The sequence below is a fragment of the Heterodontus francisci genome, chromosome 4, assembly GCF_036365525.1.
Source record: "Heterodontus francisci isolate sHetFra1 chromosome 4, sHetFra1.hap1, whole genome shotgun sequence".
In the NCBI taxonomy this organism is placed as follows: domain Eukaryota; kingdom Metazoa; phylum Chordata; class Chondrichthyes; order Heterodontiformes; family Heterodontidae; genus Heterodontus; species Heterodontus francisci.
Window position 1 is genome coordinate 4628978 of NC_090374.1, and position 22573 is coordinate 4651550.

General features: G+C 55.1%; 1 protein-coding gene across 3 annotated transcripts in view; it reads right to left on the reverse strand.

Moving 5' to 3' along the window:
• Positions 1 to 22573, reverse strand: part of spef2 (sperm flagellar 2) — an 849051-nt gene that overhangs the window by 337238 nt on the left and 489240 nt on the right. For all 3 annotated transcript variants that reach the window (XM_068029096.1, XM_068029094.1, XM_068029095.1), the window contains one exon: positions 17988 to 18241. In XM_068029096.1, the coding sequence (XP_067885197.1) occupies positions 17988 to 18241 (254 nt within the window). The remainder of the gene's footprint in view (positions 1 to 17987; positions 18242 to 22573) is intronic.

The following is a 22573-nucleotide window of genomic DNA, read 5'->3' on the forward strand; positions in this document are numbered from 1 at the left end:
TCTGTATTTATCCCAGTCCCTCCCTCCCCACACTCTGTATTTATCCCAGTCCCTCCCTCCCTCCCCACACTCTGTATTTATCCCAGTCCCTCCCTCCCTCCCCACACTCTGTATTTATCCCAGTCCCTCCCTCCCTCCCCACACTCTGTATTTATCCCAGTCCCTCCCTCCCTCCCCACACTCTGTATTTATCCCAGTCCCTCCCTCCCTCCCCACGCTCTGTATTTATCCCAGTCCCTCCCTCCCTCCCTACGCTCTGTATTTATCCCAGTCCCTCCCTCCCTCCCTACGCTCTGTATTTATCCCAGTCCCTCCCTCCCCACACTCTGTATTTATCCCAGTCCCTCCCTCCCTCCCCACACTCTGTATTTATCCCAGTCCCTCCCTCCCTCCCCACACTCTGTATTTATCCCAGTCCCTCCCTCCCTCCCTACGCTCTGTATTTATCCCAGTCCCTCCCTCCCCACGCTCTGTATTTATCCCAGTCCCTCCCTCCCTCCCCACACTCTGTATTTATCCCAGTCCCTCCCTCCCTCCCCACACTCTGTATTTATCCCAGTCCCTCCCTCCCTCCCCACACTCTGTATTTATCCCAGTCCCTCCCTCCCTCCCCACACTCTGTATTTATCCCAGTCCCTCCCTCCCTCCCCACGCTCTGTATTTATCCCAGTCCCTCCCTCCCTCCCTACGCTCTGTATTTATCCCAGTCCCTCCCTCCCTCCCTACGCTCTGTATTTATCCCAGTCCCTCCCTCCCCACACTCTGTATTTATCCCAGTCCCTCCCTCCCCACACTCTGTATTTATCCCAGTCCCTCGCTCCCTCCCCACACTCTGTATTTATCCCAGTCCCTCCCTCCCTCCCCACACTCTGTATTTATCCCAGTCCCTCCCTCCCTCCCCACGCTCTGTATTTATCCCAGTCCCTCCCTCCCTCCCCACGCTCTGTATTTATCCCAGTCCCTCCCTCCCTCCCTACGCTCTGTATTTATCCCAGTCCCTCCCTCCCCACACTCTGTATTTATCCCAGTCCCTCCCTCCCTCCCCACACTCTGTATTTATCCCAGTCCCTCCCTCCCTCCCCACACTCTGTATTTATCCCAGTCCCTCCCTCCCTCCCCACACTCTGTATTTATCCCAGTCCCTCCCTCCCTCCCTACGCTCTGTATTTATCCCAGTCCCTCCCTCCCCACACTCTGTATTTATCCCAGTCCCTCCCTCCCTCCCCACACTCTGTATTTATCCCAGTCCCTCCCTCCCTCCCCACACTCTGTATTTATCCCAGTCCCTCCCTCCCTCCCCACACTCTGTATTTATCCCAGTCCCTCCCTCCCTCCCCACGCTCTGTATTTATCCCAGTCCCTCCCTCCCTCCCTACGCTCTGTATTTATCCCAGTCCCTCCCTCCCTCCCTACGCTCTGTATTTATCCCAGTCCCTCCCTCCCCACACTCTGTATTTATCCCAGTCCCTCCCTCCCTCCCCACACTCTGTATTTATCCCAGTCCCTCCCTCCCTCCCTACGCTCTGTATTTATCCCAGTCCCTCCCTCCCCACACTCTGTATTTATCCCAGTCCCTCCCTCCCTCCCCACGCTCTGTATTTATCCCAGTCCCTCCCTCCCTCCCCACGCTCTGTATTTATCCCAGTCCCTCCCTCCCTCCCCACGCTCTGTATTTATCCCAGTCCCTCCCTCCCTCCCCACGCTCTGTATTTATCCCAGTCCCTCCCTCCCTCCCCACGCTCTGTATTTATCCCAGTCCCTCCCTCCCTCCCCACGCTCTCTATTTATCCCAGTCCCTCCCTCCCTCCCCACGCTCTGTATTTATCCCAGTCCCTCCCTCCCTCCCCACGCTCTGTATTTATCCCAGTCCCTCCCTCCCTCCCCACGCTCTGTATTTATCCCAGTCCCTCCCTCCCTCCCTACGCTCTGTATTTATCCCAGTCCCTCCCTCCCTCCCCACACTCTGTATTTATCCCAGTCCCTCCCTCCCTCCCCACACTCTGTATTTATCCCAGTCCCTCCCTCCCTCCCCACACTCTGTATTTATCCCAGTCCCTCCCTCCCTCCCCACACTCTGTATTTATCCCAGTCCCTCCCTCCCTCCCCACACTCTGTATTTATCCCAGTCCCTCCCTCCCTCCCCACGCTCTGTATTTATCCCAGTCCCTCCCTCCCTCCCCACGCTCTGTATTTATCCCAGTCCCTCCCTCCCTCCCCACGCTCTGTATTTATCCCAGTCCCTCCCTCCCTCCCCACACTCTGTATTTATCCCAGTCCCTCCCTCCCTCCCCACACTCTGTATTTATCCCAGTCCCTCCCTCCCTCCCCACACTCTGTATTTATCCCAGTCCCTCCCTCCCTCCCCACACTCTGTATTTATCCCAGTCCCTCCCTCCCTCCCTACGCTCTGTATTTATCCCAGTCCCTCCCTCCCCACACTCTGTATTTATCCCAGTCCCTCCTTCCCTCCCCACACTCTGTATTTATCCCAGTCCCTCCCTCCCTCCCCACACTCTGTATTTATCCCAGTCCCTCCCTCCCTCCCTACGCTCTGTATTTATCCCAGTCCCACCCTCCACACATTCTGTATTTATCCCAGTCCCTCCCTCCCTCCCCACGCTCTGTATTTATCCCAGTCCCACCCTCCCCGCGCTCTGTATTTATCCCAGTCCCTCCCTCCCTCCCCGTGCTCTGTATTTATCCCAGTCCCTCCCTCCCTCCCCACGCTCTGTATTTATCCCAGTCCCTCCCTCCCTCCCCACGCTCTGTATTTATCCCAGTCTCTCCCTCCCTCCCCACGCTCTGTATTTATCCCAGTCCCTCCCTCCCTCCCCACGCTCTGTATTTATCCCAGTCTCTCCCTCCCTCCCCACGCTCTGTATTTATCCCAGTCTCTCCCTCCCTTCCCGCGCTCTGTATTTATCCCACTCTCTCCCTCCCTTCCCGCTCTGTATTTATCCCTGTACCTCCCTCGCTCCTCATGCTCTGGATTTATCCCAGTCCATCCCTTCCCACGCTATGTATTTATCCCAGTCCCACCCTCCCTCCCCACGCTCTCTATTTATCCCTGTCCCTCCCTCCCCACATTCTGTATTTATCCCAATCCCTCCCTCCCTCCCTACGCTCTGTATTTATCCCTGTCCCACGCTCCCCACGCTCAGTATTTATCCCAGTCCCTCCTTCCCTCCCCACGCTCTGTATTTATCCCTGTCCCTCCCTCCCCGCGCTCTGTATTTATCCCACTCTCTCCCTCCCTCCCCACGCTCTGCATTTATCCCAGTCTCACCCTCCCTCCCCACGCTCTGTATTTATCCCTGTCCCTCCCTCCCCGCGCTCTGTATTTATCCCACGCTCTCCCTCCCTCCCCACGCTCTGCATTTATCCCAGTCTCACCCTCCCTCCCCACACTCTGTATTTATCCCAGTCCATCCCTCCCCGTGCTCCGTATTTATCCCAGTCCCTCCACCCCTCCCCGTGCTCTGTACTTATCCCAGTCCCTCCCTCCCCGCACTCTGTATTTATCCCAGTCCCTCCCCACGCTGTGTATTTATCCCAGTCCATCCCTCCCCGTGCTCTGTATTTATCCCACTCTCTCCCTCCCTCCCCGCGCTCTGTATTTATCCCACTCTCTCCCTCCCTCCCCACGCTCTGTATTTATCCCACTCTCTCCCTCCCTCCCCACGCTCTGCATTTATCCCAGTCTCACCCTCCCTCCCCACACTCTGTATTTATCCCAGTCCATCCCTCCCCGTGCTCTGTATTTATCCCAATCCCTCCCTCCCTCCCTACGCTCTGTATTTATCCCAGTCCCACGCTCCCCACGCTCAGTATTTATCCCAGTCCCTCCTTCCCTCCCCACGCTCTGTATTTATCCCACTCTCTCCCTCCCTCCCCACGCTCTGCATTTATCCCAGTCTCACCCTCCCTCCCCACACTCTGTATTTATCCCAGTCCATCCCTCCCCGTGCTCTGTACTTATCCCAGTCCCTCCCCACACTCTGTACTTATCCCAGTCCCTCCCTCCCCGCACTCTGTACTTATCCCAGTCCCTCCCCACGCTGTGTATTTATCCCAGTCCATCCCTCCCCGTGCTCTGTATTTATTCCAGTCCCTCCCTCCCTCCCCACGCTCTGTATTTATCCCAGTCTCTCCCTCCCTCCCCACGCTCTGTATTTATCCCAGTCTCTCCCTCCCTCCCCACGCTCTGTATTTATCCCAGTCTCTCCCTCCCTCCCCACGCTCTGTATTTATCCCAGTCCATCCCTCCCCGTGCTCTGTATTTATCCCAGTCCCTCCCTCCCTCCCCACGCTCTGTATTTATCCCAGTCTCTCCCTCCCTCCCCACGCTCTGTATTTATCCCAGTCTCTCCCTCCCTCCCCACGCTCTGTATTTAGCCCAGTCCATCCCTCCCCGTGCTCTGTATTTATCCCAGTCCCTCCCTCCCTCCCCACGCTCTGTATTTATCCCAGTCTCTCCCTCCCTCCCCACGCTCTGTATTTATCCCAGTCTCTCCCTCCCTCCCCACGCTCTGTATTTATCCCAGTCCATCCCTCCCCGTGCTCTGTATTTATCCCAGTCCCTCCCTCCCTCCCCACGCTCTGTATTTATCCCAGTCTCTCCCTCCCTCCCTACGCTCTGTATTTATCCCAGTCCCACCCTCCCCACGCTCTGTATTTATCCCAGTCCCTCCCTCCCCGCGCTCAGTATTTATCCCTGTCCCTCCCTCCCCACATTCTGTATTTATCCCAATCCCTCCCTCCCTACGCTCTGTATTTATCCCAGTCCCTCCCTCCCTCCCCACGCTCTGTATTTATCCCAGTCCCTCCCTCCCTACGCTCTGTATTTATCCCAGTCCCTCCCTCCCTCCCCACACTCTGTATTTATCCCAGTCCCTCCCTCCCTCCCTGCGCTCTGTATTTATCCCAGTCCCTCCTTCCCTCCCCACGCTCTGTATTTATCCCAGTCCCTCCCTCCCTCCCTACGCTCTGTATTTATCCCAGTCCCACCCTCCCCACATTCTGTATTTATCCCAGTCCCTCCCTCCCTCCCTGCGCTCTGTATTTATCCCAGTCCCTCCCTCCCTCCCTGCGCTCTGTATTTATCCCAGTCCCTCCTTCCCTCCCCGCGCTCTGTATTTATCCCAGTCCCTCCCTCCCTCCCTACGCTCTGTATTTATCCCAGTCCCACCCTCCCCACATTCTGTATTTATCCCAGTCCCTCCCTCCCTCCCTGCGCTCTGTTTTTATCCCAGTCCCTCCCTCCCTCCCTGCGCTCTGTATTTATCCCAGTCCCTCCTTCCCTCCCCACGCTCTGTATTTATCCCAGTCCCTCCCTCCCTCCCTACGCTCTGTATTTATCCCAGTCCCACCCTCCCCACACTCTGTATTTATCCCAGTCCCTCCCTCCCTCCCCACACTCTGTATTTATCCCAGTCCCTCCCTCCCTCCCCACACTCTGTATTTATCCCAGTCCCACCCTCCCCACACTCTGTATTTATCCCAGTCCCTCCCTCCCTCCCCACACTCTGTATTTATCCCAGTCCCTCCCTCCCTCCCTACGCTCTGTATTTATCCCAGTCCCTCCCTCCCTCCCTACGCTCTGTATTTATCCCAGTCCCACCCTCCCCACACTCTGTATTTATCCCAGTCCCTCCCTCCCTCCCCACACTCTGTATTTATCCCAGTCCCTCCTTCCCTCCCCACGCTCTGTATTTATCCCAGTCCCTCCCTCCCTCCCTACGCTCTGTATTTATCCCAGTCCCACCCTCCCCACATTCTGTATTTATCCCAGTCCCTCCCTCCCTCCCCACACTCTGTATTTATCCCAGTCCCTCCCTCCCTCCCCACGCTCTGTATTTATCCCAGTCCCTCCCTCCCTCCCCACACTCTGTATTTATCCCAGTCCCTCCCTCCCTCCCCACACTCTGTATTTATCCCAGTCCCTCCCTCCCTCCCTACGCTCTGTATTTATCCCAGTCCCTCCCTCCCCACACTCTGTATTTATCCCAGTCCCTCCCTCCCTCCCTACGCTCTGTATTTATCCCAGTCCCACCCTCCCCACATTCTGTATTTATCCCAGTCCCTCCCTCCCTCCCCACGCTCTGTATTTATCCCAGTCCCACCCTCCCCGCGCTCAGTATTTATCTCAGTCCCTCCCTCCCTCCCCACACTCTGTATTTATCCCAGTCCCTCCCTCCCCACACTCTGTATTTATCCCACTCTCTCCCTCCTTTCCCGCGCTCTGTATTTATCCCAGTCCCTCCCTCCCTCCCCGTGCTCTGTATTTATCCCAGTCCCTCCCTCCCTCCCCACGCTCTGTATTTATCCCAGTCTCTCCCTCCCTCCCCACGCTCTGTATTTATCCCAGTCTCTCCCTCCCTTCCCGCGCTCTGTATTTATCCCACTCTCTCCCTCCCTTCCCGCTCTGTATTTATCCCTGTACCTCCCTCGCTCCTCATGCTCTGTATTTATCCCAGTCCATCCCTCCCCACGCTCTGTATTTATCCCAGTCCCACCCTCCCTCCCCACGCTCTCAATTTATCCCTGTCCCTCCCTCCCCACATTCTGTATTTATCCCAATCCCTCCCTCCCTACGCTCTGTATTTATCCCTGTCCCTCCCTCCCCACGCTCTGTATTTATCCCAGTCCCTCCTTCCCTCCCCACGCTCTGTATTTATCCCAGTCCCTCGTTCCCTCCCCACGCTCTGTATTTATCCCAGTCCCTCCCTCCCCACACTCTGTATTTATCCCAGTCCCTCCCTCCCTCCCTGCGCTCTGTATTTATCCCAGTCCCTCCCTCCCCACGCTCTGTATTTATCCCACTCTCTCCCTCCTTTCCCGCGCTCTGTATTTATCCCAGTCCCTCCCTCCCTCCCCGTGCTCTGTATTTATCCCAGTCCCTCCCTCCCTCCCCACGCTCTGTATTTATCCCAGTCCCTCCCTCCCTCCCTACGCTCTGTATTTATCCCAGTCCCTCCCTCCCTCCCTACGCTCTGTATTTATCCCAGTCCCTCCCTCCCCACACTCTGTATTTATCCCAGTCCCTCCCTCCCTCCCCACACTCTGTATTTATCCCAGTCCCTCCCTCCCTCCCTACGCTCTGTATTTATCCCAGTCCCTCCCTCCCCACACTCTGTATTTATCCCAGTCCCTCCCTCCCTCCCCACGCTCTGTATTTATCCCAGTCCCTCCCTCCCTCCCCACGCTCTGTATTTATCCCAGTCCCTCCCTCCCTCCCCACGCTCTGTATTTATCCCAGTCCCTCCCTCCCTCCCCACGCTCTGTATTTATCCCAGTCCCTCCCTCCCTCCCCACGCTCTGTATTTATCCCAGTCCCTCCCTCCCTCCCCACGCTCTCTATTTATCCCAGTCCCTCCCTCCCTCCCCACGCTCTGTATTTATCCCAGTCCCTCCCTCCCTCCCCACGCTCTGTATTTATCCCAGTCCCTCCCTCCCTCCCCACGCTCTGTATTTATCCCAGTCCCTCCCTCCCTCCCTACGCTCTGTATTTATCCCAGTCCCTCCCTCCCTCCCCACACTCTGTATTTATCCCAGTCCCTCCCTCCCTCCCCACACTCTGTATTTATCCCAGTCCCTCCCTCCCTCCCCACACTCTGTATTTATCCCAGTCCCTCCCTCCCTCCCCACACTCTGTATTTATCCCAGTCCCTCCCTCCCTCCCCACACTCTGTATTTATCCCAGTCCCTCCCTCCCTCCCCACGCTCTGTATTTATCCCAGTCCCTCCCTCCCTCCCCACGCTCTGTATTTATCCCAGTCCCTCCCTCCCTCCCCACGCTCTGTATTTATCCCAGTCCCTCCCTCCCTCCCCACACTCTGTATTTATCCCAGTCCCTCCCTCCCTCCCCACACTCTGTATTTATCCCAGTCCCTCCCTCCCTCCCCACACTCTGTATTTATCCCAGTCCCTCCCTCCCTCCCCACACTCTGTATTTATCCCAGTCCCTCCCTCCCTCCCTACGCTCTGTATTTATCCCAGTCCCTCCCTCCCCACACTCTGTATTTATCCCAGTCCCTCCTTCCCTCCCCACACTCTGTATTTATCCCAGTCCCTCCCTCCCTCCCCACACTCTGTATTTATCCCAGTCCCTCCCTCCCTCCCTACGCTCTGTATTTATCCCAGTCCCACCCTCCACACATTCTGTATTTATCCCAGTCCCTCCCTCCCTCCCCACGCTCTGTATTTATCCCAGTCCCACCCTCCCCGCGCTCTGTATTTATCCCAGTCCCTCCCTCCCTCCCCGTGCTCTGTATTTATCCCAGTCCCTCCCTCCCTCCCCACGCTCTGTATTTATCCCAGTCCCTCCCTCCCTCCCCACGCTCTGTATTTATCCCAGTCTCTCCCTCCCTCCCCACGCTCTGTATTTATCCCAGTCCCTCCCTCCCTCCCCACGCTCTGTATTTATCCCAGTCTCTCCCTCCCTCCCCACGCTCTGTATTTATCCCAGTCTCTCCCTCCCTTCCCGCGCTCTGTATTTATCCCACTCTCTCCCTCCCTTCCCGCTCTGTATTTATCCCTGTACCTCCCTCGCTCCTCATGCTCTGGATTTATCCCAGTCCATCCCTTCCCACGCTATGTATTTATCCCAGTCCCACCCTCCCTCCCCACGCTCTCTATTTATCCCTGTCCCTCCCTCCCCACATTCTGTATTTATCCCAATCCCTCCCTCCCTCCCTACGCTCTGTATTTATCCCTGTCCCACGCTCCCCACGCTCAGTATTTATCCCAGTCCCTCCTTCCCTCCCCACGCTCTGTATTTATCCCTGTCCCTCCCTCCCCGCGCTCTGTATTTATCCCACTCTCTCCCTCCCTCCCCACGCTCTGCATTTATCCCAGTCTCACCCTCCCTCCCCACGCTCTGTATTTATCCCTGTCCCTCCCTCCCCGCGCTCTGTATTTATCCCACTCTCTCCCTCCCTCCCCACGCTCTGCATTTATCCCAGTCTCACCCTCCCTCCCCACACTCTGTATTTATCCCAGTCCATCCCTCCCCGTGCTCCGTATTTATCCCAGTCCCTCCACCCCTCCCCGTGCTCTGTACTTATCCCAGTCCCTCCCTCCCCGCACTCTGTATTTATCCCAGTCCCTCCCCACGCTGTGTATTTATCCCAGTCCATCCCTCCCCGTGCTCTGTATTTATCCCACTCTCTCCCTCCCTCCCCGCGCTCTGTATTTATCCCACTCTCTCCCTCCCTCCCCACGCTCTGTATTTATCCCACTCTCTCCCTCCCTCCCCACGCTCTGCATTTATCCCAGTCTCACCCTCCCTCCCCACACTCTGTATTTATCCCAGTCCATCCCTCCCCGTGCTCTGTATTTATCCCAATCCCTCCCTCCCTCCCTACGCTCTGTATTTATCCCAGTCCCACGCTCCCCACGCTCAGTATTTATCCCAGTCCCTCCTTCCCTCCCCACGCTCTGTATTTATCCCACTCTCTCCCTCCCTCCCCACGCTCTGCATTTATCCCAGTCTCACCCTCCCTCCCCACACTCTGTATTTATCCCAGTCCATCCCTCCCCGTGCTCTGTACTTATCCCAGTCCCTCCCCACACTCTGTACTTATCCCAGTCCCTCCCTCCCCGCACTCTGTACTTATCCCAGTCCCTCCCCACGCTGTGTATTTATCCCAGTCCATCCCTCCCCGTGCTCTGTATTTATTCCAGTCCCTCCCTCCCTCCCCACGCTCTGTATTTATCCCAGTCTCTCCCTCCCTCCCCACGCTCTGTATTTATCCCAGTCTCTCCCTCCCTCCCCACGCTCTGTATTTATCCCAGTCTCTCCCTCCCTCCCCACGCTCTGTATTTATCCCAGTCCATCCCTCCCCGTGCTCTGTATTTATCCCAGTCCCTCCCTCCCTCCCCACGCTCTGTATTTATCCCAGTCTCTCCCTCCCTCCCCACGCTCTGTATTTATCCCAGTCTCTCCCTCCCTCCCCACGCTCTGTATTTAGCCCAGTCCATCCCTCCCCGTGCTCTGTATTTATCCCAGTCCCTCCCTCCCTCCCCACGCTCTGTATTTATCCCAGTCTCTCCCTCCCTCCCCACGCTCTGTATTTATCCCAGTCTCTCCCTCCCTCCCCACGCTCTGTATTTATCCCAGTCCATCCCTCCCCGTGCTCTGTATTTATCCCAGTCCCTCCCTCCCTCCCCACGCTCTGTATTTATCCCAGTCTCTCCCTCCCTCCCTACGCTCTGTATTTATCCCAGTCCCACCCTCCCCACGCTCTGTATTTATCCCAGTCCCTCCCTCCCCGCGCTCAGTATTTATCCCTGTCCCTCCCTCCCCACATTCTGTATTTATCCCAATCCCTCCCTCCCTACGCTCTGTATTTATCCCAGTCCCTCCCTCCCTCCCCACGCTCTGTATTTATCCCAGTCCCTCCCTCCCTACGCTCTGTATTTATCCCAGTCCCTCCCTCCCTCCCCACACTCTGTATTTATCCCAGTCCCTCCCTCCCTCCCTGCGCTCTGTATTTATCCCAGTCCCTCCTTCCCTCCCCACGCTCTGTATTTATCCCAGTCCCTCCCTCCCTCCCTACGCTCTGTATTTATCCCAGTCCCACCCTCCCCACATTCTGTATTTATCCCAGTCCCTCCCTCCCTCCCTGCGCTCTGTATTTATCCCAGTCCCTCCCTCCCTCCCTGCGCTCTGTATTTATCCCAGTCCCTCCTTCCCTCCCCACGCTCTGTATTTATCCCAGTCCCTCCCTCCCTCCCTACGCTCTGTATTTATCCCAGTCCCACCCTCCCCACATTCTGTATTTATCCCAGTCCCTCCCTCCCTCCCTGCGCTCTGTTTTTATCCCAGTCCCTCCCTCCCTCCCTGCGCTCTGTATTTATCCCAGTCCCTCCTTCCCTCCCCACGCTCTGTATTTATCCCAGTCCCTCCCTCCCTCCCTACGCTCTGTATTTATCCCAGTCCCACCCTCCCCACACTCTGTATTTATCCCAGTCCCTCCCTCCCTCCCCACACTCTGTATTTATCCCAGTCCCTCCCTCCCTCCCCACACTCTGTATTTATCCCAGTCCCACCCTCCCCACACTCTGTATTTATCCCAGTCCCTCCCTCCCTCCCCACACTCTGTATTTATCCCAGTCCCTCCCTCCCTCCCTACGCTCTGTATTTATCCCAGTCCCTCCCTCCCTCCCTACGCTCTGTATTTATCCCAGTCCCACCCTCCCCACACTCTGTATTTATCCCAGTCCCTCCCTCCCTCCCCACACTCTGTATTTATCCCAGTCCCTCCTTCCCTCCCCACGCTCTGTATTTATCCCAGTCCCTCCCTCCCTCCCTACGCTCTGTATTTATCCCAGTCCCACCCTCCCCACATTCTGTATTTATCCCAGTCCCTCCCTCCCTCCCCACACTCTGTATTTATCCCAGTCCCTCCCTCCCTCCCCACGCTCTGTATTTATCCCAGTCCCTCCCTCCCTCCCCACACTCTGTATTTATCCCAGTCCCTCCCTCCCTCCCCACACTCTGTATTTATCCCAGTCCCTCCCTCCCTCCCTACGCTCTGTATTTATCCCAGTCCCACCCTCCCCACATTCTGTATTTATCCCAGTCCCTCCCTCCCTCCCCACGCTCTGTATTTATCCCAGTCCCACCCTCCCCGCGCTCAGTATTTATCTCAGTCCCTCCCTCCCTCCCCACACTCTGTATTTATCCCAGTCCCTCCCTCCCCACACTCTGTATTTATCCCACTCTCTCCCTCCTTTCCCGCGCTCTGTATTTATCCCAGTCCCTCCCTCCCTCCCCGTGCTCTGTATTTATCCCAGTCCCTCCCTCCCTCCCCACGCTCTGTATTTATCCCAGTCTCTCCCTCCCTCCCCACGCTCTGTATTTATCCCAGTCTCTCCCTCCCTTCCCGCGCTCTGTATTTATCCCACTCTCTCCCTCCCTTCCCGCTCTGTATTTATCCCTGTACCTCCCTCGCTCCTCATGCTCTGTATTTATCCCAGTCCATCCCTCCCCACGCTCTGTATTTATCCCAGTCCCACCCTCCCTCCCCACGCTCTCAATTTATCCCTGTCCCTCCCTCCCCACATTCTGTATTTATCCCAATCCCTCCCTCCCTACGCTCTGTATTTATCCCTGTCCCTCCCTCCCCACGCTCTGTATTTATCCCAGTCCCTCCTTCCCTCCCCACGCTCTGTATTTATCCCAGTCCCTCGTTCCCTCCCCACGCTCTGTATTTATCCCAGTCCCTCCCTCCCCACACTCTGTATTTATCCCAGTCCCTCCCTCCCTCCCTGCGCTCTGTATTTATCCCAGTCCCTCCCTCCCCACGCTCTGTATTTATCCCACTCTCTCCCTCCTTTCCCGCGCTCTGTATTTATCCCAGTCCCTCCCTCCCTCCCCGTGCTCTGTATTTATCCCAGTCCCTCCCTCCCTCCCTGCGCTCTGTATTTATCCCAGTCCCTCCCTCCCCACGCTCTGTATTTATCCCACTCTCTCCCTCCTTTCCCGCGCTCTGTATTTATCCCAGTCCCTCCCTCCCTCCCCGTGCTCTGTATTTATCCCAGTCCCTCCCTCCCTCCCCACGCTCTGTATTTATCCCAGTCCCTCCCTCCCTCCACACGCTCTGTATTTATCCCAGTCCCTCGCTCCCTCCCCACACTCTGTATTTATCCCAGTCCATCCCTCCCCGTGCTCCGTATTTATCCCAGTCCCTCCCTCCCCACACTCTGTATTTATCCCAGTCCCTCCCTCCCCACACTCTGTATTTAGCCCAGTCCCTCCCTCCCTCCCTGCGCTCTGTATTTATCCCAGTCCCTCCCTCCCCACACTCTGTATTTATCCCACTCTCTCCCTCCTTTCCCGCGCTCTGTATTTATCCCAGTCACTCCCTCCCTCCCCGCGCTCTGTATTTATCCCAGTCCCTCCCTCCCTCCCCACGCTCTGTATTTATCCCAGTCCCTCCCTCCCTCCACACGCTCTGTATTTATCCCAGTCCCTCCCTCCCTCCCCGCGCTCTGTATTTATCCCAGTCCCTCCCTCCCTCCCCGCGCTCTGTATTTATCCCAGTCTCTCCCTCCCTCCCCGCGCTCTGTATTTATCCCAGTCCCTCCCTCCCCACACTCTGTATTTATCCCACTCTCTCCCTCCCTCCCCGCGCTCTGTATTTATCCCACTCTCTCCCTCCCTCCCCGCGCTCTGTATTTATCCCACTCTCTCCCTCCCTCCCTCCCCACGCTCTGCATTTATCCCACTCTCTCCCTCCCTCCCTCCCCACGCTCTGTATTTATCCCAGTCCCTCCCTCCCTCCCCGCGCTCTGTATTTATCCCAGTCCCTCCCTCCCTCCACACGCTCTGTATTTATCCCAGTCCCTCCCTCCCTCCCCGCGCTCTGTATTTATCCCAGTCCCTCCCTCCCTCCCCGCGCTCTGTATTTATCCCAGTCTCTCCCTCCCTCCCCGCGCTCTGTATTTATCCCAGTCCCTCCCTCCCCACACTCTGTATTTATCCCACTCTCTCCCTCCCTCCCCGCGCTCTGTATTTATCCCACTCTCTCCCTCCCTCCCCGCGCTCTGTATTTATCCCACTCTCTCCCTCCCTCCCCGCGCTCTGTATTTATCCCAGTCCCTCCCTCCCCACACTCTGTATTTATCCCACTCTCTCCCTCCCTCCCCGCGCTCTGTATTTATCCCACTCTCTCCCTCCCTCCCCGCGCTCTGTATTTATCCCACTCTCTCGCTCCCTCCCCGCGCTCTGTATTTATCCCAGTCCCTCCCTCCCCACACTCTGTATTTATCCCACTCTCTCCCTCCCTCCCCGCGCTCTGTATTTATCCCACTCTCTCCCTCCCTCCCGCGCTCTGTATTTATCCCACTCTCTCCCTCCCTCCCCGCGCTCTGTATTTATCCCACTCTCTCCCTCCCTCCCCGCGCTCTGTATTTATCCCACTCTCTCCCTCCCTCCCCGCGCTCTGTATTTATCCCACTCTCTCCCTCCCTCCCCGCGCTCTGTATTTATCCCACTCTCTCCCTCCCTCCCCGCGCTCTGTATTTATCCCACTCTCTCCCTCCCTCCCCGCGCTCTGTATTTATCCCAGTCCCTCCCTCCCTCCCCGCGCTCAGTATTTATCCCAGTCTCTCCCTCCCTCCCCGCGCTCTGTATTTATCCCAGTCCCTCCCTCCCCACACTCTGTATTTATCCCACTCTCTCCCTCCCTCCCCGCGCTCTGTATTTATCCCACTCTCTCCCTCCCTCCCCGCGCTCTGTATTTATCCCACTCTCTCCCTCCCTCCCCGTGCTCTGTATTTATCCCAGTCCCTCCCTCCCTCCCCGCGCTCTGTATTTATCCCAGTCCCTCCCTCCCTCCCCGCGCTCTGTATTTATCCCAGTCTCTCCCTCCATCCCCGCGCTCTGTATTTATCCCAGTCCCTCCCTCCCCACACTCTGTATTTATCCCACTCTCTCCCTCCCTCCCCGCGCTCTGTATTTATCCCAGTCCCTCCCTCCCTCCCCACGCTCTGTATTTATCCCAGTCCCTCCCTCCCTCCCCACACTCTGTATTTATCCCAGTCCCTCCCTCCCTCCCCACACTCTGTATTTATCCCAGTCCCTCCCTCCCTCCCTACGCTCTGTATTTATCCCAGTCCCTCCCTCCCCACACTCTGTATTTATCCCAGTCCCTCCCTCCCTCCCTACGCTCTGTATTTATCCCAGTCCCACCCTCCCCACATTCTGTATTTATCCCAGTCCCTCCCTCCCTCCCCACGCTCTGTATTTATCCCAGTCCCACCCTCCCCGCGCTCAGTATTTATCCCAGTCCCTCCCTCCCTCCCCACACTCTGTATTTATCCCAGTCCCTCCCTCCCCACACTCTGTATTTATCCCACTCTCTCCCTCCTTTCCCGCGCTCTGTATTTATCCCAGTCCCTCCCTCCCTCCCCGTGCTCTGTATTTATCCCAGTCCCTCCCTCCCTCCCCACGCTCTGTATTTATCCCAGTCTCTCCCTCCCTCCCCACGCTCTGTATTTATCCCAGTCTCTCCCTCCCTTCCCGCGCTCTGTATTTATCCCACTCTCTCCCTCCCTTCCCGCTCTGTATTTATCCCTGTACCTCCCTCGCTCCTCATGCTCTGTATTTATCCCAGTCCATCCCTCCCCGTGCTCTGTATTTATCCCAGTCCCTCAATCCCTCCCCACGCTCTGTATTTATCCCCGTCCCACCCTCCCTCCCCACGCTCTCTATTTATCCCTGTCCCTCCTCCCCACATTCTGTATTTATCCCAATCCCTCCCTCCCTACGCTCTGTATTTATCCTGTCCCTCCCTCCCACGCTCTGTATTTATCCCAGTCCCTCCTTCCCTCCCACGCTCTGTATTTATCCCAGTCCCTCCTTCCCCACACTCTGTATTTATCCCAGTCCCTCCCTCCCTCCCACGCTCTGTATTTATCCCAGTCCCTCCCTCCCCACACTCTGTATTTATCCCAGTCCTCCCTCCCTCCCTGCGCTCTGTATTTATCCCAGTCCCTCCCTCCCCACGCTCTGTATTTATCCCACTCTCTCCCTCCTTTCCCGCGCTCTGTATTTATCCCAGTCCCTCCCTCCCTCCCCGTGCTCTGTATTTATCCCAGTCCCTCCCTCCCTCCCTGCGCTCTGTATTTATCCCAGTCCCTCCCTCCCCACGCTCTGTATTTATCCCACTCTCTCCCTCCTTTCCCGCGCTCTGTATTTATCCCAGTCCCTCCCTCCCTCCCCGTGCTCTGTATTTATCCCAGTCCCTCCCTCCCTCCCCACGCTCTGTATTTATCCCAGTCCCTCCCTCCTCCACACGCTCTGTATTTATCCCAGTCCCTCCCTCCCTCCCCACACTCTGTATTTATCCCAGTCCATCCCTCCCCGTGCTCCGTATTTATCCCAGTCCCTCCCTCCCCACACTCTGTATTTATCCCAGTCCCTCCCTCCCCACACTCTGTATTTAGCCCAGTCCCTCCCTCCCTCCCTGCGCTCTGTATTTATCCCAGTCCCTCCCTCCCCACACTCTGTATTTATCCCACTCTCTCCCTCCTTCCCGCGCTCTGTATTTATCCCAGTCACTCCCTCCCTCCCCGCGCTCTGTATTTATCCCAGTCCCTCCCTCCCTCCCCACGCTCTGTATTTATCCCAGTCCCTCCCTCCCTCCACACGCTCTGTATTTATCCCAGTCCCTCCCTCCCTCCCCGCGCTCTGTATTTATCCCAGTCCCTCCCTCCCTCCCCGCGCTCTGTATTTATCCCAGTCTCTCCCTCCCTCCCCGCGCTCTGTATTTATCCCAGTCCCTCCCTCCCCACACTCTGTATTTATCCCACTCTCTCCCTCCCTCCCCGCGCTCTGTATTTATCCCACTCTCTCCCTCCCTCCCCGCGCTCTGTATTTATCCCACTCTCTCCCTCCCTCCCTCCCCACGCTCTGCATTTATCCCACTCTCTCCCTCCCTCCCTCCCCACGCTCTGTATTTATCCCAGTCCCTCCCTCCCTCCCCGCGCTCTGTATTTATCCCAGTCCCTCCCTCCCTCCCCACGCTCTGTATTTATCCCAGTCCCTCCCTCCCTCCACACGCTCTGTATTTATCCCAGTCCCTCCCTCCCTCCCCGCGCTCTGTATTTATCCCAGTCCCTCCCTCCCTCCCCGCGCTCTGTATTTATCCCAGTCTCTCCCTCCCTCCCAGCGCTCTGTATTTATCCCAGTCCCTCCCTCCCCACACTCTGTATTTATCCCACTCTCTCCCTCCCTCCCCGCGCTCTGTATTTATCCCACTCTCTCCCTCCCTCCCCGCGCTCTGTATTTATCCCACTCTCTCCCTCCCTCCCCGCGCTCTGTATTTATCCCAGTCCCTCCCTCCCCACACTCTGTATTTATCGCACTCTCTCCCTCCCTCCCCGCGCTCTGTATTTATCCCACTCTCTCCCTCCCTCCCCGCGCTCTGTATTTATCCCACTCTCTCGCTCCCTCCCCGCGCTCTGTATTTATCCCAGTCCCTCCCTTCCCACACTCTGTATTTATCCCACTCTCTCCCTCCCTCCCCGCGCTCTGTATTTATCCCACTCTCTCCCTCCCTCCCCGCGCTCTGTATTTATCCCACTCTCTCCCTCCCTCCCCGCGCTCTGTATTTATCCCACTCTCTCCCTCCCTCCCCGCGCTCTGTATTTATCCCAGTCCCTCCCTCCCCACGCTCTGTATTTATCCCACTCTCTCCCTCCCTCCCCGCGCTCTGTATTTATCCCACTCTCTCCCTCCCTCCCCGTGCTCTGTATTTATCCCACTCTCTCCCTCCCTCCCCGCGCTCTGTATTTATCCCACTCTCTCCCTCCCTCCCCGCGCTCTGTATTTATCCCACTCTCTCCCTCCCTCCCCGCGCTCTGTATTTATCCCACTCTCTCCCTCCCTCCCCGCGCTCTGTATTTATCCCACTCTCTCCCTCCCTCCCCACGCTCTGCATTTATCCCAGTCTCACCCTCCCTCCCCACGCTCTGTATTTATCCCAATCCATCCCTCCCCGTGCTCCGTATTTATCCCAGTCCCTCCACCCCTCCCCGTGCTCTGTACTTATCCCAGTCCCTCCCTCCCCGCACTCTGTATTTATCCCAGTCCCTCCCCACGCTGTGTATTTATCCCAGTCCATCCCTCCCCGTGCTCTGTATTTATCCCAGTCCCTCCCTCCCTCCCCACGCTCTGTATTTATCCCAGTCTCTCCCTCCCTCCCCACGCTCTGTATTTATCCCAGTCTCTCCCTCCCTCCCCACGCTCTGTATTTATCCCAGTCTCTCCCTCCCTCCCCACGCTCTGTATTTATCCCAGTCTCTCCCTCCCTCCCCACGCTCTGTATTTATCCCAGTCTCTCCCTCCCTCCCCACGCTCTGTATTTATCCCAGTCTCTCCCTCCCTCCCCACGCTCTGTATTTATCCCAGTCCCTTCCACTCTGCAATCTTTAAATTATTGCTTCCATTCTCATGTACTGTTAGTTGCTGCCCTCACATGTGCTTTCTGAGTGGCGAGTTAGCACGGTGCTGTCTGAAACATCCAATAGGATGGCGATATCCAGAGCTGGTTGTGGAGGGGTTGGATCTTTGGGAGCTCTCGGGTCTACAACCAGGTTGGTCTTTGACTTCTTGGTCTTCCTCAGTGCTTTGTCAGGATCGACCCCCGTAAGCCACTTCTCCAGAAGCTTGGCCTGGTTGATTGTCGCAGGGAAGCCGTCCAGTATCCAGCCACATTCCGCCGGCAGAGAGCTGCAAGGGAAGAGGTAAGGAAGAGGGTGAATTGTCACTGCACAGTCTGTCACTGAAAGCTCACATATTTACTGTACTGAAGCTTCCTACGACTGTCTTGTCAACCTCCTATGACACCACGTACAAGAACGCTGATCATGCCTAAGGTAATTGGAAAGGGAACCAGTAGCGTGAGGAGGAGAAATTATTTTACTCAGCGAGTTGATGTGATCTGGAACGCGCTGCCTGAAAGGGCGGTGGAAGCAGATTCAATAGTAACTTTCGAAAGGGAATTGGAGAAATACTTGAAGAGCAAGAATTTGCAGGGCCGTGGAGAAAAAGCGGGAAAGTCAGACTAATTAGATAAAGCTTTCAGTATAGTCATTGTGGGCCGAATGGTCTCATTACAAGATCTACTACATCAATTCTACATTCCCACAATATCCCCCTCGTCCCTGAACTCCCTACTTTGGCTCCTCTTGTTCAGTATCACTCTACGATTCGCTCTTTTCTCAGGTTCAGTGAGTGTTAACAAACTAACTTCGTCTCAAACCAGGTGGGTCTCCTTAAGGCTGCAAGGTTCAAATACTGACTTCCCTGAGATCACTGGAACTCAGTGGAAAATGACGAGCTGAACTTCGTATTTTTAAATATTTTTATTAAGTTGAGCCACATCTCCGACCTGCCTGAAAGGCATGATGCTATGGATGCATCGAGGGGGAGAGGGACAGGGGCAGAGCAGGACGCGAGGGGTGAAGGGGGGAGGGAAAGGGAGGGGTGAAGGGGGGAGGGAAAGGGAAAGGTGAAGGGGAGAGGGAGACGGAAAGGGAGGGGTATAGGGAGAAGAGGGGGAAGGATAGGAGTGAAGGGGAGAGGGAGGGAGAAGGGGGAAGGGGAGAGAGGGAGGAGTGGAAGGGGAAGGCGGGAGGGGTAGTGGGGAGAGTGAGGGGGCAAGCGAAATGGAAAGGGAGATTGGGAGGGGAAGGAGTGGAGAGACGGAGAATGAGGGAAAGGTAAAGGGGAGGACAAGGTAAGGGGAGAGGGGAAGGCTGTGGGAAAGTGGAAGGTGGATGGGGACAGGGAAGAGAAAAGGTGAGGGGGAAAGGGGAAGGAGGAAGTTGGGAGGTGGAGACGTGTGAGGCAGAGAAGGAGGAGAGGGTTACAGCACAGAAGGTCGTCATTCAGTCCTTCGTGTCCATGCTGGCACTCTGTAAGGCAAGCTCGGCTAGTCCCACCCTTCCCCCAGTCCTGAAAATCTTTTTCTCTTCAGATAATTATTCAACTCGCTTTTGAAAGCCACAATTGAATTTGCCTCCACCACACTCTCAGTCTGTGCATTCCAGATCTTAACCACTCACTGCATTTTTAAACAGTTCTTTCTCATGTCACTGTTGCTTCTTTTGCCAATCACCTTAAATTGGTGGCTTCTGGTCCTGGATCCTTCTGCCAATAGGAATAGTTTCTCTCTACCTACTCTGTCAAGTCTGCTCATGATTTTGAACACCTCTATTAAATCTCCTCTCAACTTTTCCTTCTCTAAAGAGAAGCCCCAGCTTCTCCAACCTATCCACATAACTGATGGCTCTCATCCCTGGAGCCATTCTCTTAAATCTTTTCTGTACCCTCTTCAATGCCTGAGCATCCTTCCAAAAATGTGGTGCCCAGAATTGGACACAATACTCCAGTTGAGGCCGAACCAGTGTTTCATGAATGTTTATCATAACCTCTTTGGGGGCGGCTGTTTGAGGATAAATCAACATCTGACGTGTGGGAGTCTTTCAAACGGCAGCTGATTAGAATCCAGGACCAGCATGTTCCTGTGAGGAAGAAAGACAAGTTTGGCAAGTTTCGGGAAGCTTGGATAACACGGGATATTGTGAGCCTAGTCAAAAAGAAAAAAGAAGCATTCGGAAGGGCTGGAAGGCTAGGAACAGATGAAGCACTTGAGGAATATAAAGACAGTAGGAAGGAACGTAAGCAAGGAGTTAGGAGGGCTAAAAGGGGTCATAAAAAGTCATTGGCAAACAGGATTTTTATACATATATAAAGCGACAACCAATTTTATCTGCAGCGAGACAAGGAGGCCAAAGAGAGAGAGAGAGAGAATAAAGAGCAAGAGGGTAACCAGGGAAAGGGTTGGCCCACTCAAGGACAGAGATGGGAATCTATGTGTGGAGACAGAGGGAATGGGCGAGGTACTAAATGAGTACTTTGCATCAGTATTCATCAAGGAGAAGGACTTGGTGGATGATGAGGTGAGGGAAGGGAGTGCAGATAGTCTCAGTCATCTCATTATCAAAAAGGAGGAGATGTTGAGTGTCTTGCAAAGCATTAAGGTAGATAAGTCCCCAGGGCCTGATGGGATCTACCCTAGAATACTGAGGGAGGCAAGGGAGGAAATTGCTGGGGCCTTGACAGAAATCTTTGCATCCTCATTGGCTACAGGTGAGGTCCCAGAGGACTGGAGAATAGCCAATGTTGTTCCTTTGTTTAAGAAGGGTGGCAAGGATAATCCAGGAAATTATAGGCCGGTGAGCCTTACGTCAGTGTTAGGGAAACTATTAGAGAGGATTCTTCGGGACAGGATTTACTCCCATTTGGAAACAAACGAACTTATTAGCGAGAGGCAGCATGGTTTTGTGAAAGGGAGGTCGTGTCTCACTAATTTGACTGAGTTTTTTGAGGAAGTGACAAAGATGATTGATGAAGGAAGGGCAGTGGATGTTATCTATATGGACTTCAGTAAAGCCTTTGACAAGGTCCCTCACGGCAGACTGGTACAAAAGGTGAAGTCACATGGGATCAGAGGTGAGCTGGCAAGATGGATACAGAACTGGCTCTGTGATAGAAGACAGAGGGTATCAGTGGAAGGGTGTTTTTCTGAATGGAGGGATGTGACTAGTGGTGTTCCGCAGGGATCAGTGCTGGGACCTTTGCTCTTTGTAGTATATATAAATGATTTGGAGGAAAATGTAGCTGGTCTGATTAGTAAGTTTGCGGACGACACAAAGGTTGGTGGAGTTGCGGATAATGATGAGGATTGTCAGAGGATACAGCAGGATATAGATTGGTTGGAGACTTGGGCAGAGAAATGGCAGATGGAGTTTAATCCGGACAAATGTGAGATAATGCATTTTGGAAGGTCTAATGCAGGTGGGAAGTATACAGTAAATGGCAGAACCCTTAGGAGTATTGCCAGGCAGAGAGATCTGGGCGTACAGGTCCACAGGTCACTGAAAGTGGCAACGCAGGAGGATAAGGTAGTCAAGAAGGCATACGGCACGCTTGCCTTCATCGGTCGGCGCATAGAGTATAAAAATTGGCAAGTCATGTTGCAGCTGTACAGAACCTTAATTAGGCCACACTTAGAATATTGCGTGCAATTCTGGTTGCCACATTACCAGAAGGACGTGGAGGCTTTGGAGAGGGTACAGAGGAGGTTTACCAGGATGTTGCCTGGTCTGGAGGGCATTAGCTATGAGGAGAGGTTGGAAAAACTCGGATTGTTTTCACTGGTACGACGGAGGTGGAGGGGCGACATGATAGAGGTTTACAAAGTTATGAGTGGCATGGACAGAGTGGATAGTCAGAAGCTTTTTCCCAGGGTGGAAGAGTCAGTTACTAGGGGACATAGGTTTAAGGTGAGAGGGGCAAAGTTTAGAGGGGATGTGTGGGGCAAGTTTTTTACACAGAGGGTGGTGAGTGCCTGGAACTTGCTGCCAGGGGAGGTGGTGGAAACAGATACGATAGCGACGTTTAAGAGAGACATCTTGACAAATACATGAATAGGATGGGAATAGAGGGATACGGACCCCGGAAGTGCAGAAGGTGTTAGTTTAGGCAGGCAGCAAGATCGGCGCAGGCTTGGAGGGCCGAATGGCCTGTTCCTGTACTGTTCTTTGTTTTTGTACTCTGTGCCTTGTTATGAAGGTGCTTCTGTTTTTTGTTCAAAATATTTTTAAAGGAATTCATCGTCAAGCTGAATAAAGATCAGACCAGTTTTTTTTTTAAAAAAGAGCCATCAAGGGGGCACTGAAAGAACTGGTTTGGCAACAATGTGATTGGTTGTCACATGACTCAAATTAAAGCTAGAACAGAAACTTTAGTAACAGGGGCAAAGAAATGACAAGCATCCCATGATTGGACAAGGCCAGCAGCAGCACTGCACACCTGGAGGGCAGAAAACTCACAAGCTTTTTGATTGTTGGGTCGGTGCGTTTTACCTTCTGAAGTGAGCGGCTGATAAAGTTAGCCTGCTGCTGAAGTAATGAAGGAAGGGGAGAAGTCTAGCTATATTTCAAAACTTCTCAAAAAGGCCCCGAGAAGTCCACTGTGTCAATTCAATTCAATTCA